A 23,585-nucleotide genomic window follows, 5' to 3' on the forward strand; every position below is an offset into this window, starting at 1 on the left:
TCATCGAGCATGCTTTTCCTTCCCTTTTGGAAAGTCAGTAGGATGACGCTAGTTCCTCATTCTCAATCAGTCCATGCTTTGTGCCACAATGCCGATTATCGCCTTGATCTCTCACAATAATGAATAATAATGGTCCGAGGTGACGTTGTAGTTACCGGAAAGAGGCAATAGCAGGCAACAAAATTGAGGCTGTGCATTCTCCCTGCTCATGCATATTGATGTGATCTGATCATATTTTAATATTATTATTAATTGCCCCCGCATGTCAGTAACAGGATCCGGTGGCTTGAGTGGCTCTTCTCTAGGACAATTGGATCATTAGATGCTCAAGTGTCAATTAGCATCATCAGCTAGCAGCTATGGCGGGTAGTCCTCCCCTCTTGGACCAATCTCAAAAGCTTTGTCTTCTCCACTAACATCACCTGAAAGGCCAAATTCTCTGAAAAAGCCAAGACGCATGAGGGGTTGAAACTGTAAAGATATCTGATTTCCGCTTTTTCGAACGGATATCAAATTGTTTCCTATCGTATGGAGGCCGATGATCGACTCGCAGCGGAGGGCTATCCGCCAGTCAAGCACTATTCTCAGCAAGAACTGTTAAACCGTTCGGCCTGCTCTTTCTCGTGCGCAAAACAGCTACACATCAGATGATTCTGAAGACCTTCATGCCTCTGCGGTCTCCGCGGCCTCCGGGCTATACTGTCAATTCTGTATGCTTATAAGACTAGGGTCAACGTAAATAAATGGGAGCCATCAGTCAAATTGACAACTGGATGGAGTATGGATGGGGTGAATGAACAGCTGTCCCATTCGCAAGGAGATATAGAACATTATCCACGAAGGCCTTTGTTCCTTTAATGCAAGGGTAAGCCACGGAGTAGTTAGCTAGCTACTATTTATCTAGTCAAACAAGATCCGACAGATCAATGGAATTTCCCCGCGAAATTAGCTCCTAAACTTGCATCAGTGCTGAAGATAATCAGCCAATGGATCCCAGTACTGATTGAAAGCTCTTTCCACCAGCTGTTCTTGAAGTCAAAGAGAGTTTTGATCAACAACGCCCAAGGAGCCCGCATTCTCGTGTACATGACTTCGTGATCTGATCATGAGCGATCTGTGTACAAAGTTAACCTAGGATATCCGTCATCATCTCCTCCAGTCATTTCAATCATGCATGTCTTTCGTTTTGGTTACGCTGTGAAGATCTTGGCTGCGTGGGATCAGCACGCAGCAGCTACGAAGATTGATACGAAGATTGAAAGGGAGTGGGAGTTGATAAAATGGTATTATTGCAGTAACTGGTAACCAGGTATTTTGCACATTATTGTTATGCTCCTAAGCTGGAACAACCGACCCAATAGACGGTTCGTACAAGAGACAGTTCCTGCTTGTATATACTCTCGAGCATCAAGCAATCGTCAAGCTCTGGCAAGATGGACCCCACGCCATGCTGCAATCACCTGCACTTTTTCACTTTCGACATCTGGCAGCTACCAAGACATGCTGTCTTCTTGGCGCATCATCAAGCTGTAAGCACATTGAAATGGTGGCCGTTCAGTAGGTGCAGGATGAAACGAGGGATTTTCAGGGCCAATCAGAACGAGTGGGATAAACTAGCCTGATCGCACCAATTTGACGCGGGTATACGGAGCATATTATTGTTGATTGAAAGCAATGAATTGTGCAATGCTAAAGGGAGCCAGTGGTGAGGGGCACATGTAGTCAGCTCATCTAGGATGGTCTTACAAAACCACTATCTTTTTTTGGTCATCCCACTGACGCATGGGATAAGCCTAGGAGACCTACAATATTTGGCTAAACTCTACACTCTGGAGTAGTGGAAGGAACGTAGGCGTATTGCTCAAAGAAGAACAGAAGAGCGCCCTTGAGGTAATGGAGACTGTCTGCAACATTAGGAGACATCTGTGCAAGTGAAATATCTGGATTTATCAGTGAGTGACGAACCGGACTAGCTTCCAGTTGATTACGTTGCAGAGCAGGATTCTGTCAGCTGGAAGATTCGATGTATTCAATGTAATGCCAAAGGACAGGAAAGCCATCGATGACCGGCGAATACCCATGTATTTGCACCTAATCAATCTTCCTAGATGCCACAGAGCGTCCAGTAGCGATGCTTTTATAAAGTATGTGCTTAAATCTCGGACTGCTACTTGCTGTCAGGGACATTGCTCGGACTGTTCAACAAAAAAGGAATGATAGTAGCCGCTTTAAGGACCTGTCGAGACTTGAAGCGACTCGGTGAACGCTGACGGCGAATTGCTTCTAGTTATACGTCTCATGCGACATGGCAAGCTGCAGCAGAGATTTCAATCTCATCCTCAGAACTTGCGTGGAGTCCTCTGAGTTAAAAAGAGAATTATGAGTCGTCACTTTGTTAACGGAGGTTACTCGCCTCTATAATGAGACAGTCCCCCAGAAATGAGCTGATATGTACGTTCCAAGGTTCCTCCTTGCTATGCTTGGCCATAACTTGGGACAATAGTAGCTTCGGCGAAGAAACACGGTGTGATTGAGACGGGAAGCACCCTGGAGAACGGGATGCAAGAACATGGCTCATCCACTAATTTCGTCCGAATAAACTGTCCAGGGATCAGAGTTCAACTCTGGTGCACAACTATAGAAGGTTGAGCTGGGATCAGTGGATATCCTGGCTTGTCATGCCGGGATTTCAAGGAGAAAGTCCACATTTTTCACGTACCACTACCGCGACCTGGCCATCCTATGCCTGGCAGGTAACTGCCTGGTGTACCTACTATCGTTGACCGCTACTCTGGGCAGGTGAAGCATGGATTTTGCAGCAACAGCAGGTAGCACTGAGTGGGTGCGAGAATCGCTCAGCTCAGCCCGCGGAGGTGTATGGGAAATGTACGATTAAATAAACCATGTCGAGAGACTCGCGGTAATACATTCTCTTCATGCTCATCAATTCATTTTGTCCAGACAGTATCAATATCACGACATTTTTTAGGAAGAAGCAATGAACGGGAACCATGTGCTCTTCCTGTTCGAGCTACCTGCAGATACGAATATCCACGAATAGTCTAAAGAGATTGCATCTTATTTATTGTTGCCATGTGGTAGCGTTATTATTATACTGTCAACTACTCGGTATTCATACAGTATGTTGTACTCCGTAATCACAAAGTGTAAGCCACAGCGACAGCCACCATACAGTACCTTAGTTTCAGGACTGTAAGAAATAAGCGTTTGTGGTTTGTACTACTACTTCAGTAAATGTACATATCCCAGGCTACATTGAAGGCTAAACCCTGCTTAACCGCACTGGACTTTTTGACTTAACCAGAATAATAATAGACAACCCCTTCATCATTCGTCGGTGTAATCGTCTCATCTGTAGGTGTCTTGTACGGAGTAATTATGAGTCCCGTCAAGGGGTTAACCCTCTGGTACGGAGTAAATCGAGAACCATACTCGGTAAAATCTGGTGCCACTCAAAGAAAATCAAAACCCTGGATCAAGCCACTTTCCACCGTCCAATGATTTATAAAGTACCATTAGTGTGCCCATGTTGATTAGTGTTATTAATATTCCCATATTGCAAAGCTGAAATAGTATCTACCAAAGGTACGGTAGCTTAGGTAGGTACTTCATATCAGGTACCTTTACCTTAAATTGCAGTGCCCATGTATCTTACGAATTGATAAATTTCACTTGGGAGTGTAATTTCCCACGTCAACGTGTTGGTAACAAGCTTCCGTTGCTCCATTTTCATTTGGCCTTCCGAAGAAGCTTATCCTGGTTAGGCTAGCCCCGGATTTGGTTGGTGGAATGAGAGTCAGCACGAGCCATTCATTATTATTACCCACTAGAATGACGGTATCAAAGGTACAGTAGCAGTTGGATTTGTCCAAGTATGGACGCGGAGGAAAGCAACTCGGATCCATTATCCCCAAAGCATACTCTTTTGCCGAGCAACTTGCATATCTGCCGCATGCATGCTGCATACTGCAGAGTGCGGACAGATTGATTGATGTTTCAATGTCGTCACTGGTCAAGCATATCTCAGCTCCAGTGTCCTGTCAGACGCCCGTAGGCATAGACTTGAGTTATTTTAACAATCAATGCCATCCACAGGTTCCTATGTAGCGTACACCATTGGCGGATGAGCGAATTATGAGCGCCAATCATTAATAATGAATGCTCTTGCATTATCGGCCCTGCAGCCTCTATACGAGACTTAAGATACAAACAAGACGCCCGAGCTGCATTGCAGTGGCTAATATGGGATACCCTTCCTGGGATGGCTGCAGGTGCTTCTGCACTTTCTCTTTGAACTTTTGCTGATCCCAACAAGGCCACGACTGGTATGAGGGATTATCAGAACCTATCAGCATGTACGAGGAACCGTATCTTGCTGATCTTAGAGGTAGACGGACCATTTCACAATGATGAGTTGTCGTTTGATTTGCATAATGTTTGTTCCTTAATGCCTTTTCTTGCAAGTAAGAACAGAGATCCAGTCTGGGCCTATCCACTCCCTCTCAGCGAGTTGTGTCTAATAGATTCATTCTCGACTGCATTCCAACGACGTGCTCATAAATTTCTCGGTTCACTTGAATGAGCCCTAGCACTTCTATCTTGGCGTATGGTCTCTCTCGAAATATCCCATGCCTGGTCTGAACTCTTCTGAGAAGGCAACGGCATGACCAGAAGGGCTGTTCTTCAGCCACAGTTAGCGAGCGGTCCCCCAACAATGAGCGCGCAACTATTTCCAGAATACCCTTTGAATGCGATCTTCCGTGATGCTCGAAAGACACAAGGCGGTCGAAAAGTGCATGCAACAACAAATAGCAAACCCAAGGTCAAAATCGACCGCGGGAAGAGCCTGGGTTGTCGCCGCAGCGATTTGAAACCCCAACTGTCGGCTGGAGCTGTGTATACAACTCCTCGACGGTAGTGACGATGGTGAGACCACAGATGGTTTCATTTTCGCGCTGTGATAGTTCCATGCTGTGATGGCCCCAGGAAGAGAAGGGTTCCTGTCTGCCGGGGCTTCCTCATGCTCGCAAGTTGTGAAATGGTCTATTCAAGGGGCGTGTTCGATTGCAGAGACGGGATTGGCAAACTCCGACCTCGTATTTCACGTAAGCCTGCCAACACGATCGATGCATGACCGGATATTCCGATCCGTGAGAGTATAACAACGACAGTCGGTAGCTCTGATCAAGTTCAATGATGGGTAAGGCGTTCCAGCATCATAAAAGGGTTACGTATAAAGATATTCGCCGGCCTATCCATCGGGTACCGGCCTCTAGGATAGGACTCGGGTCTATAGATAGGTAAGACAACGTCTCAAAAGATCATATGGGAACCTCGCGTGTGTTCAATAACCGTAAGGCTGACGATACTTACCACAAATTGCTCGAGGGACTCTTCGAACAGTTCATTATTCACACCCACGCCTCCCGGATGTTCGACAGGGGACAGCGGATTTTTGACAACTAATAATGATGAAACCGTTAGAAATAGTTATGACGATATCGAGGCTGACCACGAATCACGTACCATACTCGACGTAAAGATTGATATAAATCTGCTGTAAAGCAACTCGCATGCTCGGACTCTTGACATCCGTGAGCATGACAAACTTGATATTCGTGGGAGTTTCGTAGTAGTGAAGCTTGTATTGGCTGGTGCGATAAGTGACGAAGCTAGGTGTACAAGTATTCGTCAATTAAGAAATCAAATTCGATAGAAGCAGCTCAATGGCTATATTCTCACCTGTCATCCTCGCCTCCCAACTTGCGCACCATGTTTCGAAGGGAAAAAACAGTACCGAAAATCAGCTTCGCATCGTCGTCGGTCGTACGCGCAGATTGGCCAAAAACAGAGGGGACACCATTCTGAGTAGCCACTTCAGAAGTCGGTCGCGACGATTTACCGACTATAGAGGCCGGACGGGGAAGCCATCGCCTCTTATAAATGCACTCGGCTAGAAGCGTGCAAAGGGGCAGATCAGCTACTGTGTTTGTTTACAATAGAAAAGGGAGATTATTACCGTGGCGGTCGAAGATATAGAACGAATAGACGACCATTTCACCGGATGTATATCGACAACGACGACCAGAGAGCAAAATAATGCAGCGGATCTCAAGCCGTGGAAATTAACTCAACAACGATGGTGATGAGTAACAATAAGAGCGGTTCAATTAGGCTCGTCGAGACAAGAATGCTCGTGGGCGGTGAGAAACCACTTCCCCTCTCTCTTCTCTCGAAAAGGTGTCAATTCACCAACCCTTTTGCTCCCTCATCCCACTCGAATTATTTGCTCCGTACTGTGGAACAAGATAGCCTGATGGGCAATATTTAGCAAGTTGGCCACATTTCTTCTTCTTACGCGGGCCTTTTAGTTACTCTCGTTTCAGTCACTTTCTGACCTGTCATCGGAACTTCGACTCTTCCCCGATATTCCCCACATTCGGCTTAGGCACCCAGGTTTATTATTAGTGCAATAATACTCAGCATTTCACGCTTGAAGGAATACAGTTCTGCTAGACATAATTCATCCCACTCAATTGGCTTTTGAACACTTTTGAGGTCCATTCGATGGCCGACGAAATTGCTGCACCCAAGCACAAGGATATCCTCAACGCCATGAATGACCGTCCCAAACCCAAGCCTAGCCGTTACGCGTGAGTCGAACTATATACTCCCGGCTTCGTCATTCATTTCTAGACGCCACTGCGCTCGATTATCCTGCATATCTTCTCATCCAATTTGCAAGTGTTCATTGCTGAGTAGATCCTGGCATTAGTTCCACGCCTTCCTCTGAAAGCCCGCAGAGGCACTATCGCCGAAATCCGAAAGTCCGACGTCCAGTGAAGGTTATTATCACTCGATCACTTTTTTGCTGCGTCCGATTGACTAATTCATTGGAGGCAGGAAACCCTGAATGCTCGCTCCGAGTATACGACGAGCCAAGATGATGGGACTGCCGAACACAGGATCAATCAATATGTTATAAAGCAGGAGATTGGCAGAGGATCCTTCGGTGCAGTTCACCTCGCAGTTGATCAATATGGGAATGAATTTGTAAGGCGACTGTCCTTCTGATGCGTAAGCCGGTTTGCTGTATGTGAGATGGACGCTATGCTAACAAAAGGTGTGTTTCCACAGGCCGTCAAGGAGTTCTCTAAATCACGACTAAGGAAACGCGCCCAATCACATCTTCTCCGCAGACCTCGAGGCCCTAAACGACCATCGGATGGCTTCAACTCTCCTCTACATCGTCATCCGTCGGGGAATGAGGACGAACACGGCAAGAACCCACTTTATCTCATCAAGGAAGAGATCGCCATCATGAAGAAGCTGAACCACAGCAACCTGGTGTCTTTGATTGAAGTTTTAGATGATCCCACAGAGGACTCCCTATATATGGTGATGGAAATGTGTAAAAAGGGCGTAATCATGAAGGTTGGACTGGAAGAAAGGGCCGACCCTTACAGTGATGAACAATGTCGCTGCTGGTTCCGCGACTTGATTTTGGGAATTGAATATTTACATGGCCAGGGTATCGTGCATCGAGATATCAAACCAGACAACTGTTTATTGACGAATGATGATGTTCTCAAGATTGTTGATTTTGGAGTATCCGAAATGTTTGAGAAGGATTCGGATATGTTCACAGCCAAATCGGCTGGCTCGCCTGCCTTTCTTCCGCCGGAGCTGTGTGTGGTAAAGCATGGCGATGTCTCGGGAAGAGCAGCAGATATCTGGTCTATGGGTGTTACTCTCTACTGTCTCCGCTATGGGAGGCTGCCATTTGAGAAGCAAAGCATCTTCGAACTCTATGAAGCCATCAAAAACGACCCCGTTGTATGCGAAGAGGAAACGGATGACAACTTCAAAGACTTGATATTGCGGATACTGGAGAAGGATCCGAGCAAAAGGATCACAATGAGAGAGTTGCGAGTGAGTTGTTTCCTGCTGTATATCAACAGCAACACGTGTCTCATGGAATAGTCCAGGCGCATCCCTGGGTGACAAGAAACGGCTCCGACCTTCTCTTGCCTGAGGAGGAGAATATTGCGGAGATAGTGGAGTCCCCAACTGAGGAGGAAATGAATACCGCTATAACAAGGAATGTGGGCCACATTATGGCTGTGGTATGTCTTTGTGCCCTAACGCTACTCTGTCTTCCCACGCAATCAGTTGACATAAAAGCTGCAGATGAAAGCTGCGAAACGTTTCAAACGGCTTCTAGGTCCAGCTAAAGCCGAGCCAGTGATGCAAAGTATACTCGGCCAGGAGTATGAGAGTCATTTTGTGGAGCCGCCGCTCGAGATGGACCCGGAAGAGAGCGTCTCGGCCAGCGACACTCTCATGGGCAACAAAAGCCAGAGTGTAACTTCATACAATAGGAAGCCCTGGGAACGTGAGAGCGTTCTGAAAGGTTATCATCAGAAGCGAGAAAAATCACTCGAAATTAGTGATTCAGCCGGCAAGTATACTACCCAACAAGACCCTGTGCTAGGCAGCTCAACCGAACGTTCTGCGGGCATTACACCGGAGAGACAAGATTCAGGCTCTATCTCCAGCTACAAGCCTCGCACCAGCTCGGTCGACGATCTACAGGCGACTTTCTCTCGTCAGTCCCCTTCCCCCCAGAAAACGCTGTCGCGGGCCAGTTCGGCTACAACAAAGCGCAGCGTCGAGGGTACCAGGGGCCACGCTCGGGATCCTTTAGAAGAGGCATTCCCATACCTCTTTATTGGTCCATCCACCTACACGGGGTCGGCTCTGGAAGGAGGACATGATACCGATATGGAGCGTATCGCCGACCAATCGGAAACTCTACTGTCAGACGAGCCCCTAGAGACGAGTCTAGCAGGGAATGAGGTCATCCCTATAGTGAGCGAGTCACCAGGTGCTGCTGAATTCGACATTTATGAAACAGCGTATCGACAGGAGATCGCTCGAATCCGTAAACTCACTCTGGCTCGTGAAGGTACTCTACCCAAAGTGTACTTAACTCGGCGCGTTGAAGACAAAGACGAGGTCTTAAGGCTTGTCGAGGACGGGTCTCTTGGGACGAACCACGAAACTGCTGCTTGCGAAGCAGATACAGTTATTGGTGAGAAGATCACGGCGCCGTCCAGCCCGCGCTCTGGAGTGAGCATGATAAAAACTCAGCTGGATGAGCAACTCAAGTTAGAAGCAAATGGAGCCCATGCTCAAGAACAGCTGTCTGCACCTGCCACCATGGCAGATCACGAGCCTGACACTGCCACTAAATCGACGGCTACGGGAGGCTCGTTGACGTCGTCGCCGGAAAACGCGAAAAGCAAGTTGAAGAACCTCTTAGATCGTGTCAGGGGCAATCACAGCCCTTGAGATATCGAAGATTGAGTTGTTGAAGCCGACTGCAATCGGCACCGTCGGAAGATTGTTCTTCGATGTGGTGCTCCGCTAGGCATATTTCTCTACGCTAACTATATGTGTTGAGATGAATGATCTATTGCCGGACATACGACCTGCAGCTATCAACCTCTTATGGTATGAACCGAATCTTCACATAAGTAGTTTTACCAGCTTAGTCTCTGGAAAAATATAGCAAGCGCTCAAAAGGACATGGTTCGACATAAGACAGGTGAATATGCCTGCAATGTTGACATTAGTTATTATACATACAAAGGGCATCAGACCCATCCCGGTGAGCACATAAGACCTTCCACGAAAAAGTTAAGGGGGAAAGAAAATTAAAAAACGCAAAATTGAGGACGAGGAAAAAGAGGGACAATGATGAAAGGCAGTGAAGAACATGAGAGATGGTGGCAATATGCAGCCGTGGTCATAAATTGATTGATCGTACATGTCGATCTTTGAATGGAAAGACATGGGAGGCGCTGTAGAGAAATGAGATATGCAACAATGATCGCAGGCGAGGAAAATAACGTCATTGTCATAGGAACTTGGTGCGTTCAACATGGCCGCGTACAATAGGACTGATTTCGAATGAAACAAAGTATGTTCAAGGCTGAGGCGGAGGCTTGACCTATCTTGCTTCTGCTGCGTGAGACAATAAGTATCGTGGTGCGCATATGTATTCGTCGGATTTAGATAAGTCAGAACATCTGTCAAAGAAAGTGATTGGACCTGTGTGCTTCGGCTGCTCAACGCGTAGACGACGTATCAACTTGTTGATCTGAGGGCCATTGCCGATCGTGAGCAATCAGAATTCGCCGAAAAAGAAAACAACACAGAGGTTGGTAAAGAAAGAAGCAAAGATTGCATCGAATATGCCGTTAGTCGTAGCACTCTTCGCAAGTCGTCTTCTCAACTGGTTCGTGATGAGTGAGAACCAATGCTATCTATCGCTCAAAACTGAAGAGTTTATATCGTTCATCGTGAGCAACCATGGCTTTTGAAGGAAAGAGGGAACAGAAATGGGGTTACAACAAACAAAGAGAGAAAGGGACAGAAAGAGAAAGAGAGAGACAAGACCGTCCTGCACTTCTTCTTTAGCCAGATGATGTCAGTCGGATCTTCTTTCGGCTGAGGTGGCAGCAGGTACTTCGGGAGTAGACAATGCGGGCGCTTCTGGCCGTCTGCTTGCAGGATCGGTCAGGATATGTCGACTGCTGTCTCCAAAGGAGAACCTTTCTGAGGGACGAGGCTCAAATGGTCGCTCCCCAGGACCCGTTCGCCCCGCCGGCTCTGCGTGGCTCATCTGTAACGCTTGGGGTGAAGGAAGAGTCTGCCGTGGGTCGGTCGGTCTTGGAAGCTCTCTTAGTATCGGTCCGGGGTCACGAGTCGGTACCCCTCTTGCTCGTCCATGGTCGATGGGTACCATGAGCGTAACTGGCCTCCCAGGCGGCGGTGCATAGCGCAGCTCCGGATTCTGGACTTCCACGGGCCGGAGACCCGCCTGAGGTGTAAACGAAGTGCTTGAAGACATAACCCTTGGCGGGCTGGCTGGTGTTGAAGGAGCTTTCAGCCTATGAGACCCCGACCTTCGGGGAGGAGGGTATGCTTCGCCTCGAGCCTCGGCAGCTGCCTTGCGTCGCTCTGCTTCGGCTTTGCTTGGCCGGCCTCGTTTCCGGGGCGGCTCGCCTTTGGTCGTAATACTTTCCACACTCGGAGAGAGGAGCGCAGAAGCGCTGCTCTCGCTGCTGTAAGAGGCCGTACTGGCAGCTGGCCGAGGCTGGATAGCGCGTGGGGCAAGAGGCGGTTTATCCAAGAGGAAAAGCGGCCGCTTTCGCATGTGACTACCCTCGGGTTGAACTGCTGGTGGTGCAGATAACTCATGACGGGGCGGTGGAAACGGTACCAGGCCCTGATTGACAGGGACAGACATCTGTGGCTGTTGCTGTTGTTGTTGCTGTTGTTGTTGCTGCTGTTGTTGCTGCTGTTGTTGCTGCTGTTGCTGCTGCTGCTCTTGGCACATACTGTGAAAAGCGAACTGACAGGAATTCAGGGAACGGCCTGGACCAGAGTAGATTAGCAAGAGCCAGGCTGAACTATCCACTCTGACCTTGACGAAAACCTCGACACAGTGCAAATACGACATGAGACGTACGCACCCAAAAGACGAAAACAGCAGGAGACAAGCAGAGGGCCGGCATATCTGTACCTGGTGGAAGAGGAATATCCGTCCAGCTTGGGATAATATGGAAATCTTTTATCATTTGGACCAGGCGACTGGAAGGGACTCCTGCCTTCTTGAGAATCTCAGTAAGTAGAGCGTACTGGAGACATAGTCAGTATGGCAGGACGTGCGAACATTGGAAACCGCATGGAGCGTCTTGATGAATGCTTGACGATGGAAGGAGTCTGGTCTTACCCTCTCCTCTTCGGTCCATGGCCTTTCCGATATATTCGACATATCCCGTAGATCATGGAAGCGACTTTAGCTAGCTTCTTTTCCCTCCCAATCCGTCAACAAACGAAGCCAGGATAGCGTTCGCTTCGGTGCAAGTGGAGCCCAACCTAGAAAATGGCGCGATGCGCGACTACGGGTCCAACGGTCTCGAGAGCAAAACAGCAAACCGAACACGAAGAAACAAAAGAGAAATGTAAGAGAGATACCAACAGGAAACCAATCTAGAAGATGACAGAAGTGAAACAACCACAAAGCCTCCCAAGCGGAACAATGCGTCTACAGGGGCGTAAGTACAAACAAGCACGTGGATTTTCCAGAACCAATTCAGGAACTAGGCTAAGAGGGCAGCAAATGCCGACAAAGGAAACTGCTGAAGGCGATGAAGATCAAAAACAGCGGAGGATGGACATAGGTCGGTACTTCGAATAGAAGGCATGAAGTTCAGGCTCGCGTCCGCTAATAGACTGGACAGATCTCGATATATGAGGCGACGGCTAAATGACGCAAGGAGCAAAGGATATATCGAGGGATCCTCGAGACAAAGGCAGATTTGCAACTTGGGATGCTATATATCGCCAGTCGCAGCGAGAATGGTCCAAATCGCTGGGGTTGGGAAGAGACTATCGAAAACGAACGTCAAGAAATAAAAGAAAGAAGATCGATAACGACAGCAACGACCGCGACAGCGACAACAAAACAATGGGGTTGAACCGTGCTGTGGCCACCGGATAGGAGATGTCAAGAGGACCTATCGTCGTCGACGATCGACTGGATATCTGGAACAAAACAGTCTCAATGATGCATGTCGTACCAAGGACGAGTAGTTTCAATCAGAGAATAACGAAATATGACAGGGAAAGTAAAAGAATGAGAAAAAGGGGGGAAATGGGACGAAAGAAAGTCAATTAGACTGCAGGAAGCAGACAAAAATAAATCAGTCTGATTTATTTCTGCCCCGGGAATATTTTCAGACCAAACGGACTTTTCATTCGGGACAGCGCAGAAGACAGTGCAGATGCACCAGCATGCGGCCGGTTAGCAGTAAGGAAAGCTGCAGGGACTCTTTTCTCTCTTAGTTCTCCTGCGCTTGTCCTGTGAAAAGCGGCGAGATGGAGCCACAGTAGGTAGATAGTGACCAAGAGAACTTCCCGGACCAGCGAAATTAAAGCATATCTAATGTTTGCGGGACCAGCCAGCCGGGGGTGGATAGAATTGAACCATACCCTACCTAGAAGAGCATAGTGTTTCAGAAACGAATGTTTCAGATGATTCCAAGCGTCTACACTGTCGCAAGAGCGGAAAGGACGACGCCATGGGATACACGAATGTGCAGCGCACCAGACGTGGCCCCTCTGCTTCCTGCTCCGAATGAGACTAGGATTATCACGGGAAAAGAAACGTATAAAATCATCCACTCTTTGGACGCACAGTGATCAAAGGGCGACAAGAACCTGGACGGTTTAGGAAGAGAGCAGGGGTAGAAACGGCCAGCCAGACCCGCATTGAAGGCGTGATGCAACAGCACCCTCAGCCTACTGCTGTACTCCCGCACCACGGCGGCGGCGGCAAAGTCAAAGGAAAAGAACAACACACAAAAGGCAGTAGAATGAAACAAAAGCAATACAATTTGACCATGATAAAGAAGAAGAACTGGCGTGAGAAAAAGGAATCATGTCAAATAGAAAGAAAACTGGAGGGAACCCTCAACCGTCCCGCTATTAGCTAGACAGGTGCCATGACTTGGAGCAAGGGATTCTAGTAAGAGAGCAGGGCGTTCCAGCCATGAGTATCATGGACGCTAGACAATGATTGATAGGTGGACATTGCGCCCCAAGATATTGGGTCAACGCACTAGAATCGATAGGTTTTTCAGGACTGGAAGCTTGAGGAGCGAGGTTCGGGGCCTAGCTCCGAGCTGCAGGAAGTAGTGCGGTCGATCCATCCCAAAAGACAGCACCTCATCGCCCCGTAATAATAATGTTGTGCTCCGTTGAGCGCTCCATGATAATCTAACAGCTGTGACAAGTCCTGACGAAAGAAAGCAAACAATGGGTGCGCTGTGCATCGATTCAATTAAGGATTGGGGCATCTTCAAGCCATTATGGTATAGTGGAGAAAAACCACCTGGAGACCAGCATGCCAGACAACAGACGGAGTGAATGGAGGTTAGGATGGTGAAAACGGCGCTGGAAGAAGTGGGGTAGATTGTTTTGAATGGAGTGTTAATTCTGGAGGCTGGGACGGATACGAATGATGGATATTGATGGCATACTGCATGAATCGATCCGACATTCGAGCACAACAATCCATCGGAACCTGCGATCAATCAGAAAGAGTGAGACTCATACACTGGCCCACATTGGTTACTCTGTCAACAAGCTTAGGAGCATGCATAAAATATAGAGTGTGGGATTATCGCAAATACAGATAATAAAATGGCAGAATAAGCGGGCAAATGAGAACGAGAGGAAGAAAACGACCAATCATAAGGTACGAGATGAGGAAAAGATTCCCCAATAAAGGAACAAGGTCAAGGAGATACAATGGCTCAGACCTTGGTCGAACGCTGTCATAGCGAGTGGACTTTGACACCAATGCATTCCCTTCATTGATCACTGTACATTGTAAGTGTGCCGCATCGTTGTCCTAAGAGACTCTGTAGCATGATCAACCCAGCCAATGTCGGCTCAGATTCCTTGTTTAGTGGAAATTCTAACTACTCCGTAAGAGATTGAAGCATGGAGTAAGTATGCATCGTGTTTGTTCTTGGACACGACGAAATTCGAGTGGTCAAATCAGAAAGGACGTATCCGTATTACTTGCATCTTAGCAAGCATGGAATTCATCGCATTGGATCGATAACAGGATAGTTTTATGCATGAGAATCAGCGGCGTGCAGGAGAGACACGCCCCGCCGGTTTGATTCAACCGGCAGAAGTGTAGTTCAACATGGCAGTTTCGGGCATTTTGCATGGACCACTTGTCGATGAATGACCTCCTTTTTCCGATTCGTCATTGTTTGGGGAAGCATAACCTTCATGAAAGATGTTTCTCGATGATCTGCGCGACTTGGAATAGTTAGATCTTAACACAAACAGTAGGAGTACTTTGAGATAAACTGAGAGAGTATTAAAGTTGGTCAAGTTTCAGTGGCGCAGCCATGAGATCCTAGGTACGGGTAGTACTACGTAGGCAAGTTGAACGTACCTCGTAGAAAACAGTAAAATATGATAAATTAACTGTGCCTAGCTAAGGTAATGATGATAAGGTAATGGACGAAGAAGACAACCCCCTTAGGTCCAGGACTACCTGTACGGATTAGGTAGTATGCAACCTCAAGAAGCGAGTCAATAATACCTATGCTCTTTCAAGGTACGTATCTACATCAGGTATCTACCTTCAGCGCTTGGCTAAGGTATGACTGAAAGTAAGTTGGGTAACGTAATTTCCTTACCTACCTGACCTGCAGGTACTCCCGCCCTCAGGGTATCGAAGGTAGGTATTCCATACAAGTACCACTAGGTACCAATGCATCCATCCTGATGCATTGAAGATGTTCCAGGTTCTCACTATTGACAGTTGACATTGCCACTCTGTTACGTTGGTAGGATATACAGATTAGCCCTACGTATTCATCTCATGACCGCACAAACCAGAATGGCGCCGTCTATGGCTCATTTCTTCCCCAAAATAGGTACGTAGTTTGCAATTCATCTCGACAACTAAGGTAGGTACAGTACTGTACTGCCGGGCGGGGTGTGCAGTGGGCTCTCTTTACGTGGTAAACGTGCAACATTCATTACCCAAGTAACATTATTACAGCTCGCTGACGGATGGAGGCCAGGTATTCTTCCTTGCGAGACCTCCAGTGTCTAACTACCTAGTACCAGGTAGTAGTACTCCGTAGTAGTGACCATTATTCTTCCTCTTCTACCACGAATTACTACTTCACCATTCCCTCTTTTCCCTTGCCCATCTAGAACTCGACCACTTTCTCATCCATTTTGTTATCGGGGAGCTTCTAACGCTCTATAAATAAGAATTTAAGATCAGGATGTGAAGTCAGGAAATGACTGGCTCTTAAACGCCGAAGTCCAACTGGCATGTTTTGAGACAACAACCCCAGCTCTTGTGCAGCCACTCACACCAGTTTCTTCTGTATCCAACTGAAACACCATGCCCTCCTCGCTCATGCATAGCTCACGAAATTTTTAATTTTTCTGGCCACATATTTTATGGCTGAGTCGCTCTTCTGGTTTAAAATGGAGTACTACGTACTTCAGCTCTATGACGGTTTGACCTCCGCTGCAAGTGTTTGTTCCCACTTAGTCCACTCCAAATACCCATGCATAATCGAAAGTGCGACAACAGTGTCCAATCACTACCCGCCTCAAATCGCACCACTTCGAATGAATCGCTTAAGAAGACAGAAACAATTCACGAACACGGGTCTTGTCAGAGTTCGTTGAATTTTGCACCCGCATAATCTGCTCGTTTCCCATCGTACTTGATACTGACCCGGCCGAGCAAGGTCTGCAGAAGCCGAGGGGGCCCAAAGCTGGGAGGGTATTTTCGGTTGAGGGACCAGGATGTACAACCCCCACTATGAACATACAGCAGTGTGGCTCTGCAGTCTCTGCGATCCTACGAGTTAGCCGACAATGAGAGACGAGAGGATTACATCCTAGGCAGTGTCTGGCAAAGTTCCTCTTCCGCATTACTCCAGCGCTACTGTCAGGATACTCGTTGAAAATTGCTTCATGTCCCGTTTCGCGTCCACCCGGTTCGATCGTTCCATGGCCTTTGGCCCGGGGACATACCTCACGTTGATTTCGCCGTGGTAACCCCAGTGACAGAAGCGAGCATGAGAATGAAATTGTGTCTATATCAGAGAGAGTTGGCACACGTCGCAGTTGTTACTGACGCAGGTTATTGTGTGCAGATCGACCGGTTGGCGTCGGACTTGTCCATCCATCGAGAAGTGCCTTTGCCAGACATATGAGAGGCGCGGGGCGCTGAGAGACCAAAGAAATAAGCCTTAAGAGGATGAGGATTGAAATGATCAAGAAAACAACAGGAACACAATACTTTGCGCGTGATTGGGGATTGGTAGCTGATGCCTATAATGGGAATACCCGCACTGATTTCGAAGCATCCATCAGCACAAACAACGTCCCATCCCACCATTTGTACCTGAATGGAAAGGAATTCTACTCTGATTAGCCATCTGTTCCCATCTGCCAGTGAAGGGCTGATTCACTGATGAAGTGATATCGATCTATCCCTTCGCTTCCACTTCGCGTTGGACCGGGCGGTGAGAACATCAACTGGTTCCAACCTCTTTGCTGCATGCTTTTTATCCTGCCTTCGCTTTTGTGGCTTCGAGACAGCAGTTATTCAAACTTGTCAGGACAATAGAAACATATCAAGGTGAAGAATGGAACTTCTCTCTCATCTTCAACCCCAGTAGCTGTCTCAGTCGACCTTGAATAAAAGACCAGACCACACATGACAATAGAGTAATCCCTTGATTCTCTTCCTTTATTTTTCCTGTCACGTTTTACTTTTTTTCCCTTTCTGATTTTCGCCATTTCCTCCTGTTCTTGGCAACCGCGGAAAACATGGATAGCTTTTGATTGATTGCTCGATTTGACTCGACGTGCGATTATTTTTCTGAAGACTTTCTTCAATTTTTGCCTTCGTTTTCTCCTTCCCTCCCCCATTTTCTGGTTCTCAACCCAACAACACCTCAACGCACACTTCGTCTAACAATATTTATCGGAAACACCCGTGTTCCGCTCGCTGGCTCCTAAAGATCGTGCTCTTCGGTCCGTGTCGTCATGTCCTCTCATGACAACGCGGACTCACCCTCATCTTCTGTAGCAAATGCGGTGACCGCGATGAAGATTGAGCAGCATGACGGCGCCGCAGATATGCTCCTCTCCAACGGCGGAGACGCCGTTTTGAAACATGATCCCAACGGGTTATCAGAGCACGCCGTCACCACCGAAGATTACCCTGAGATGGATGATCTGGCATCATCCGCTATCAAATCGCGGACTTCATCTCTAACTCCAATCAAATCCGAAAATGGAGATTTCACAGCCAAAGAAGAGAAAGTCGGGGGCGATATCACCGTCAAGATGGAACCCGGTCAGCCTCCCAAGTTATCGCGCAGCTCTTCGCAGAAGGTTGTTGCGCAACCCCCTCAGCTGTTTCTGCATTTGCCGGACAGCACGGCGGAGGCACAATCGACTTTTGAAGTGATGGAAACTTGTACCTATGCCAATAAATACATGGGTTATACTGAGCATGCCATGGAATGCGATTGTGCTGAGGAATGGGGTAAGTTATGCTTTTTTTCTCTTTCTCTTTATCCTTTTCTTCAGTCTCTTCTGGTTATTGCTGTTCACTACAATTTTTCACTTGTCCGGTGGCCCCCCTCCTTTTTCTCCGACGCGCGTTCCTGGGTCCCTTGCCAAAGGAATAGGGGGTAAGAAAAACTAAAAAACATGAAAATGAGAACGAGACCAAAAGCCGGGCCAGCAAAATGAAAAAGCCGTCTTCACTGCATAATTTCCTTACCCCCTTCTATTCCGTACAATACCCGTGTTCGCCAGTACCCCTCTAACTCGTTTGAGCAGAGCCGTCGTTGTCTAGGAATCTGGCATGTGGAGAAGATTCTGATTGTATCAATCGCGCTACCAAAATTGAGTGCGTGGGCGACTGCAGCTGTGGTGCTGAATGCCAGAATCAACGATTCCAGCGCAAAGAGTATGCTAATGTCGCGGTTATCAAGACGGAAAAGAAAGGGTTTGGTCTCCGTGCCGAGACTGATTTGCGACCGCATCAATTCATATTCGAGTATGTCGGCGAAGTCATCAATGAGGCTCAATTCCGGCGACGCATGAGACAGTACGATGAGGAAGGGATCAAACACTTTTATTTTATGTCCCTCAGTAGAGGAGAATTTGTCGATGCGACGAAGAAGGGCAACCTGGGTCGTTTCTGCAACCACTCGTGTAATCCCAACTGCTACGTCGATAAATGGGTTGTGGGTGAGAAATTGCGTATGGGAATCTTTGCCGAACGGGCTATTCAAGCCGGTGAAGAACTCGTTTTCAATTATAACGTCGATCGTTATGGCGCGGATCCTCAACCATGCTACTGTGGCGAACCAAATTGCACTGGCTTTATTGGAGGAAAGACTCAGACCGATCGTGCTACCAAACTTTCTAATGCCACCATTGAAGCTTTGGGTATCGAAGATGCTGATAGCTGGGACACTGCTGTTGCGAAGCGGCCTCGAAAGAAGAAGATGGGCGAAGATGATGAGGAGTATGTTGACAGCGTACAGCCGAAGTCTCTAGATGAGAACGGTGTCACCAAGGTCATGGCGGCCCTTATGCAATGCAAAGAAAAATGGATTGCTGTCAAGTTGCTGAGGCGGATCGAGCGCTGCGACGATGACCGAGTCCGCCATCGTGTGGTGAAGATGCATGGCTACCAGATCTTAAATTCCCAACTCACCTTATGGAAGGATGACTTCAATGTTGTCTTGCAGATCCTCAATATTCTGGACCAGTTTCCGCGTCTTACACGGAACAAGATTATTGATTCAAAAATCGAATCCACCGTCCAGCCGCTGACAGCTTGTGGAGATGAGCGAGTCGAGAAGAAGGCAGCCGCACTTTTGCAGCACTGGGCGACTCTGGAGGTTGGATACCGTATCCCTCGCATGAAGCGAGATCCGAATGCAGTCGCTTCAGTCAGCCAGTTCGGACGGAGAGAACACACTAATGATGAGCAGAAACGCTCTCAATCTCGTTCGCGATCGAGATCCCGGTCGTTGGATGCTCCTCGAGGGCCAGCGAATCCAGGTCGGAAGAGCAATGGCCCCAGAAATTCCCAGCATCACGGTGCTCGTCAGTTCCGCCGCCAATTCAATCCTCTGCCTCCGGGATGGTTCGCAGCCGAATCACACGGCAGGACATATTATTACTGCGCCCGTGGGGATGTCACCTGGACTCGGCCGATCCATGCCGCACCTGAGGCCGAAGTCCCAGGCCACCAGGCGAAGAATAAAGCCCTACAAGGTATCATCGATAACATCTTGAATGCTAAGGAGAACACGCCGAAGGAGAAGACCGTCACACCTGGCACGCCGCAAGCTTCTAGAGAAACGGCGAGTCTCAGTGAAGGGCAGGAGAAGTGGAGAAGTTACAGTGAAGAGAAGCAGAAGAAGCTGTATGAGAACACGGTAAGCTCACTCTCAAGAGCAGCTGTCGTTGTCCTTAAGTACAGGTAGCCTGACTTATGCAGCTTTTCCCCCATATCAAATATGTGGTGGACAAATTTAAACACAAGCTTCCGAAAGAGGATCTGAAGCGCTATGCTAAGGATGTGAGTCAGCTCATGGAGCCGTTCGATACGCCAGACCTAGTACATGTGCTAATCCGCGCTGCTTGCCTTTCGTTAGGTCGCCAAGAAGCTCGTCAACTCCGACTTCAAAAACAACCGCGTGGAAGATCCAACGAAGATTGGCGAAAAGCAACAAAAGAAAGTCAAGGCCTTCTGCAAGGAATTCTTTGACAAGGCTGTTGCGAAGCACCGTGCTTACGAGCAGAGAAAGGCCGAGAAGCAGGCAAAGGGAGGTGACTCAAAAGCAGACGAAATGTCCAATGAACACAACGCAGTTGAAGATGTCGACGTGAAACTGTCTGATGGCGAAGCAGAAAAGGTTGAAGAGAATAATACCTTCATGGACAGCGATCCGCAGGGCCTTCTCAAGCGCAAGAGGGAAGACGAAGTGGATATTGGTGAAGGAGCTGCTGAAGAAGCGATGAAGAGGCAGAAGTCATCAACACCCATACCTCCTCCCCCGCCGCCACCGCCTCCTCTACGTGATGAAGAGCAACCCACGCCAAATGGCACTGGCGAAGATTTCTTCCAGGCGGAGAATGGCGGTTCAATGCTGGACAGCCCGGAGTCTGCGCCAACACCCCCTCCCCCGCCACCCTTGTCAACGGAGAACAGTGATAACGATGAATCGGGCCGATCTCCCGGTATGAGCAATCATCTGTTAGAACAAAAACCTTTCCCTGCGTCTTTGGGAGAGGAGTACGACGCCGATTCTGGAAAGCTTCCGTCAAATCGAATCGGTATCGAGGGCCAAGTATAACCGGATGCCGTCGGCTTGCATTCAGGGTCTCCTTTCTTGTCTCAACCCAGGATTGGTGTTATACGGCGTTCAGCCTTCTTTCCTTTCTTTTGCTCTTCAATGTCATACGTACCATTTGAAAGGTCCCTCACATTTCTCATTTTCACAGCTGGAATCTTATCTTTTTTCATAATACCCCCCTTTGTCCATATCTTTCAGAGATTCATGTTAATTTGCATATTGCGCGATGGGGCAGGAACAGAGACAAGGGAGTGATCTGGAATTGTACAACTAGCTTGGATTTTTCTTTTCTATTTCATTCTTGCTTCCTTGCAAGTCACTAGTTTATTACTTTTGCTATCGTTGTTTCCTTGTCTTGACCCGTCTACTAAAGGCTTATATCAACCTCGATGGTTATGAAACGTAATGAATGGATATCGATGCAAAACTGATAAATCATTTCCTCCATTGTCCTAGAGGCTGATCTATATTCTGTAGATATCAGATTTTGAACTTCAACCGATCTAAATGACCCGTTTCAGGGGATTTGCACCATAACCATAATCACGTGAGGGTACATGAGGAGACGGAAATAAAAGGTAAAGAGGAGACAAAATAATAAGTAGGAATCCGATTGGCCGCGTTCAGTAGAAACTTTCCACGATACTCTCCTTGTTGGCACTGCTTACCCCCAGACCACGAGGGCCCATCTCGCCCAGGCGGAAGACAGACTCGACCACACTCAACTCGGTCGCGGTGGTGTCGAGACCGGTGACTGCCAGCCAGTCGTTGACGACCATGCCGGCGCCGACGACGGGGCTGCCGCGGTTGACACTGCCAGCGACGAGGGGCACCTGGAGTAGGGAGGAGAGCTCATCCTGGTCCCGGATGGAGGTTTTGGGGTGGACGATACCGCCCTGGTTGGAGAGGGCCATGTACGAGCCCGTCAGCACGTTGTCAGCGATGGTTTGCCGGAAGACTTCGACGCCGAGGACGTCTGCGATTCTGTTTTGACAGTGTCAGTGTCGAATTTTTCCCGCCGTTGTCTCACTTTCCATCCGCCCACAGGTAAGGACGGAAGGGGGCTCAAAACGTACATTTCCTCTGTTTCCCGCTCAAGATCCGGATGCACCAGTGCCACATGGTCATTGCAGCAGATGACATTGCCCAGCGCCGAGAGCCGCTCCTCTATCCGTTGGATTTTCACATCGTCTGGCAGCGTATTCCGCAGATGTTGCAGTTCCTGATCTGTTGTCGTTGTGGGGACAAGAAGGCCTTTACGGTTACTGTTTTGAATCATCCAGAATGTCAGCTTCCAAGGCTCTCTCTGCTCGCCGCTCGCTGCTGGGTTTCGTTGCGTTGGAGTCGCTAAACGAAGAGAAAGACATACCCCGCTGTTAGACGACCGACGATTCGGGTGCCGGCAATAGTAGCATGACAGATGGGGATGACATCCTGGAGTTCCGCCTCGAATACACTGGTGATGTTGAAATTATCTGTCAGAAGATCCTGCTTACAAGGCGGATATCGGGAACATGAGTAGCGCACCTGTAGAAGTTCTCTGAAGCGCCGATGGCGACAATCGCATATGAGTTTGTCAGGCGGGCAAAGACGCCGACTCTGCAAGAGTGAAAAATGCAAGTTAGTCCTCTCCCATAATCCCAGAAAAAGAAACAAAATCAACCTTGGCGAGAAATGGCCGCGCCTACTTACTCGTTGGAGTTTTCAAACTGCGCACGGACTGCCATCGTGCGAAAATTCCGTAGCTTTCTGGAAACCCGGTTTCAATAATGATTGGAAATAGGCAATTTGGACACCCAGGAAAACGATGGAAATATACGAGCGTTCGTGCGAGACTGCAAGCGAAAGCTTTGCGAAGCCGGGTGACGTCGATAGTTGAGGGGAAAAGTTCGGATGAGGGGCCGGCGTGAGAAGAAGGACGAAAAGGATAAACACCCGGTTTTCTTCGCCGAGCGAGAGTAACTGAAGTTTGAAATATAGGTTCTGGGATGTTTCACAACGAAGAAGCCAATATTGCCGCTCACGAGGGAAGTATTTGAAGCCCAAGAAAAGATTATCAAAAAGGCCCGTCGAATCGCCCCGCTCTGTGTAGACTAGACCCAATTGGGGCGGAGGAGGAGTCACCGAAAATCGAGTCATCAAGAGTCATTCTTCTTCAGCCCCATAGATAGATCCTCCGTAGCTACAGTCAGCCCCCAACACGGTCAGTCAGTCATTGTGCGCTCCAAGTGGCTCATCGTTACGGTGACTTTTTGAGGGTGTTGCTGGCGCACATCCGGTCCAGAACTGGCAGCGCACTACGACCCACGCGCTCTTTGCCGAGTCCCCTCCCTGATTCTTGTATACCAGTCCAGTTGCCTGCCGAATAGTACGAGACCAGTACGAGAATAGTTCCACTGATCTATCTATGAAGTATGGTACATCTTTCAATCCAGAGAACCCCCATTTGAGTACAGACAACAACATCAACCAGCGTCTCAGAATGACCGTAGCACACACACTTTCTCATTCCAATGGGCCCGCCATTGATGACATTCTCTG

General features: G+C 48.2%; 5 protein-coding genes across 5 annotated transcripts; 2 read left to right on the forward strand and 3 right to left on the reverse strand.

Moving 5' to 3' along the window:
• Positions 1 to 4,844: 4,844 nt before the first annotated feature.
• ALT_6389 (TRAPP subunit BET5) lies at positions 4,845 to 6,077 on the reverse strand (the record flags this gene model as incomplete). The annotated part of the gene is made up of 5 exons (XM_089600063.1): positions 4,845 to 4,976; positions 5,395 to 5,483; positions 5,548 to 5,693; positions 5,764 to 5,974; positions 6,041 to 6,077. 5 exons carry the CDS (start codon positions 6,075 to 6,077, stop codon positions 4,845 to 4,847), a joined length of 615 nt encoding a protein of 204 aa, XP_089455525.1.
• Positions 6,078 to 6,588: 511 nt separating this feature from the next.
• On the forward strand, positions 6,589 to 9,375 carry ALT_6390 (serine/threonine-protein kinase; the record flags this gene model as incomplete). Its single annotated transcript, XM_089600064.1, has 5 exons — positions 6,589 to 6,674; positions 6,921 to 7,074; positions 7,159 to 7,953; positions 8,010 to 8,147; positions 8,212 to 9,375. 5 exons carry the CDS (start codon positions 6,589 to 6,591, stop codon positions 9,373 to 9,375), a joined length of 2,337 nt encoding a protein of 778 aa, XP_089455526.1.
• A 1,141-nt stretch (positions 9,376 to 10,516) lies between these two features.
• ALT_6391 (putative AT DNA binding protein) lies at positions 10,517 to 11,606 on the reverse strand (the record flags this gene model as incomplete). Its single annotated transcript, XM_089600065.1, has 2 exons — positions 10,517 to 11,466; positions 11,561 to 11,606. The coding sequence occupies 2 exons, from the start codon at positions 11,604 to 11,606 to the stop codon at positions 10,517 to 10,519; spliced, it is 996 nt and encodes a 331-aa protein (XP_089455527.1).
• Positions 11,607 to 17,703: 6,097 nt separating this feature from the next.
• Positions 17,704 to 21,044, forward strand: set2 (SET and WW domain protein; the record flags this gene model as incomplete). The annotated part of the gene is made up of 4 exons (XM_033562501.2): positions 17,704 to 18,208; positions 18,508 to 20,123; positions 20,186 to 20,266; positions 20,343 to 21,044. The coding sequence occupies 4 exons, from the start codon at positions 17,704 to 17,706 to the stop codon at positions 21,042 to 21,044; spliced, it is 2,904 nt and encodes a 967-aa protein (XP_033418392.2).
• Positions 21,045 to 21,667: 623 nt separating this feature from the next.
• Positions 21,668 to 22,771, reverse strand: ALT_6393 (translation initiation factor 6; the record flags this gene model as incomplete). Its single annotated transcript, XM_033562502.1, has 5 exons — positions 21,668 to 22,028; positions 22,121 to 22,309; positions 22,414 to 22,500; positions 22,572 to 22,643; positions 22,737 to 22,771. 5 exons carry the CDS (start codon positions 22,769 to 22,771, stop codon positions 21,668 to 21,670), a joined length of 744 nt encoding a protein of 247 aa, XP_033418393.1.
• Positions 22,772 to 23,585: the final 814 nt, after the last annotated feature.

Source organism: Aspergillus lentulus (genome assembly GCF_001445615.1).
Source record: "Aspergillus lentulus DNA, contig: Alt12, strain: IFM 54703, whole genome shotgun sequence".
NCBI classification, from domain to species: domain Eukaryota; kingdom Fungi; phylum Ascomycota; class Eurotiomycetes; order Eurotiales; family Aspergillaceae; genus Aspergillus; species Aspergillus lentulus.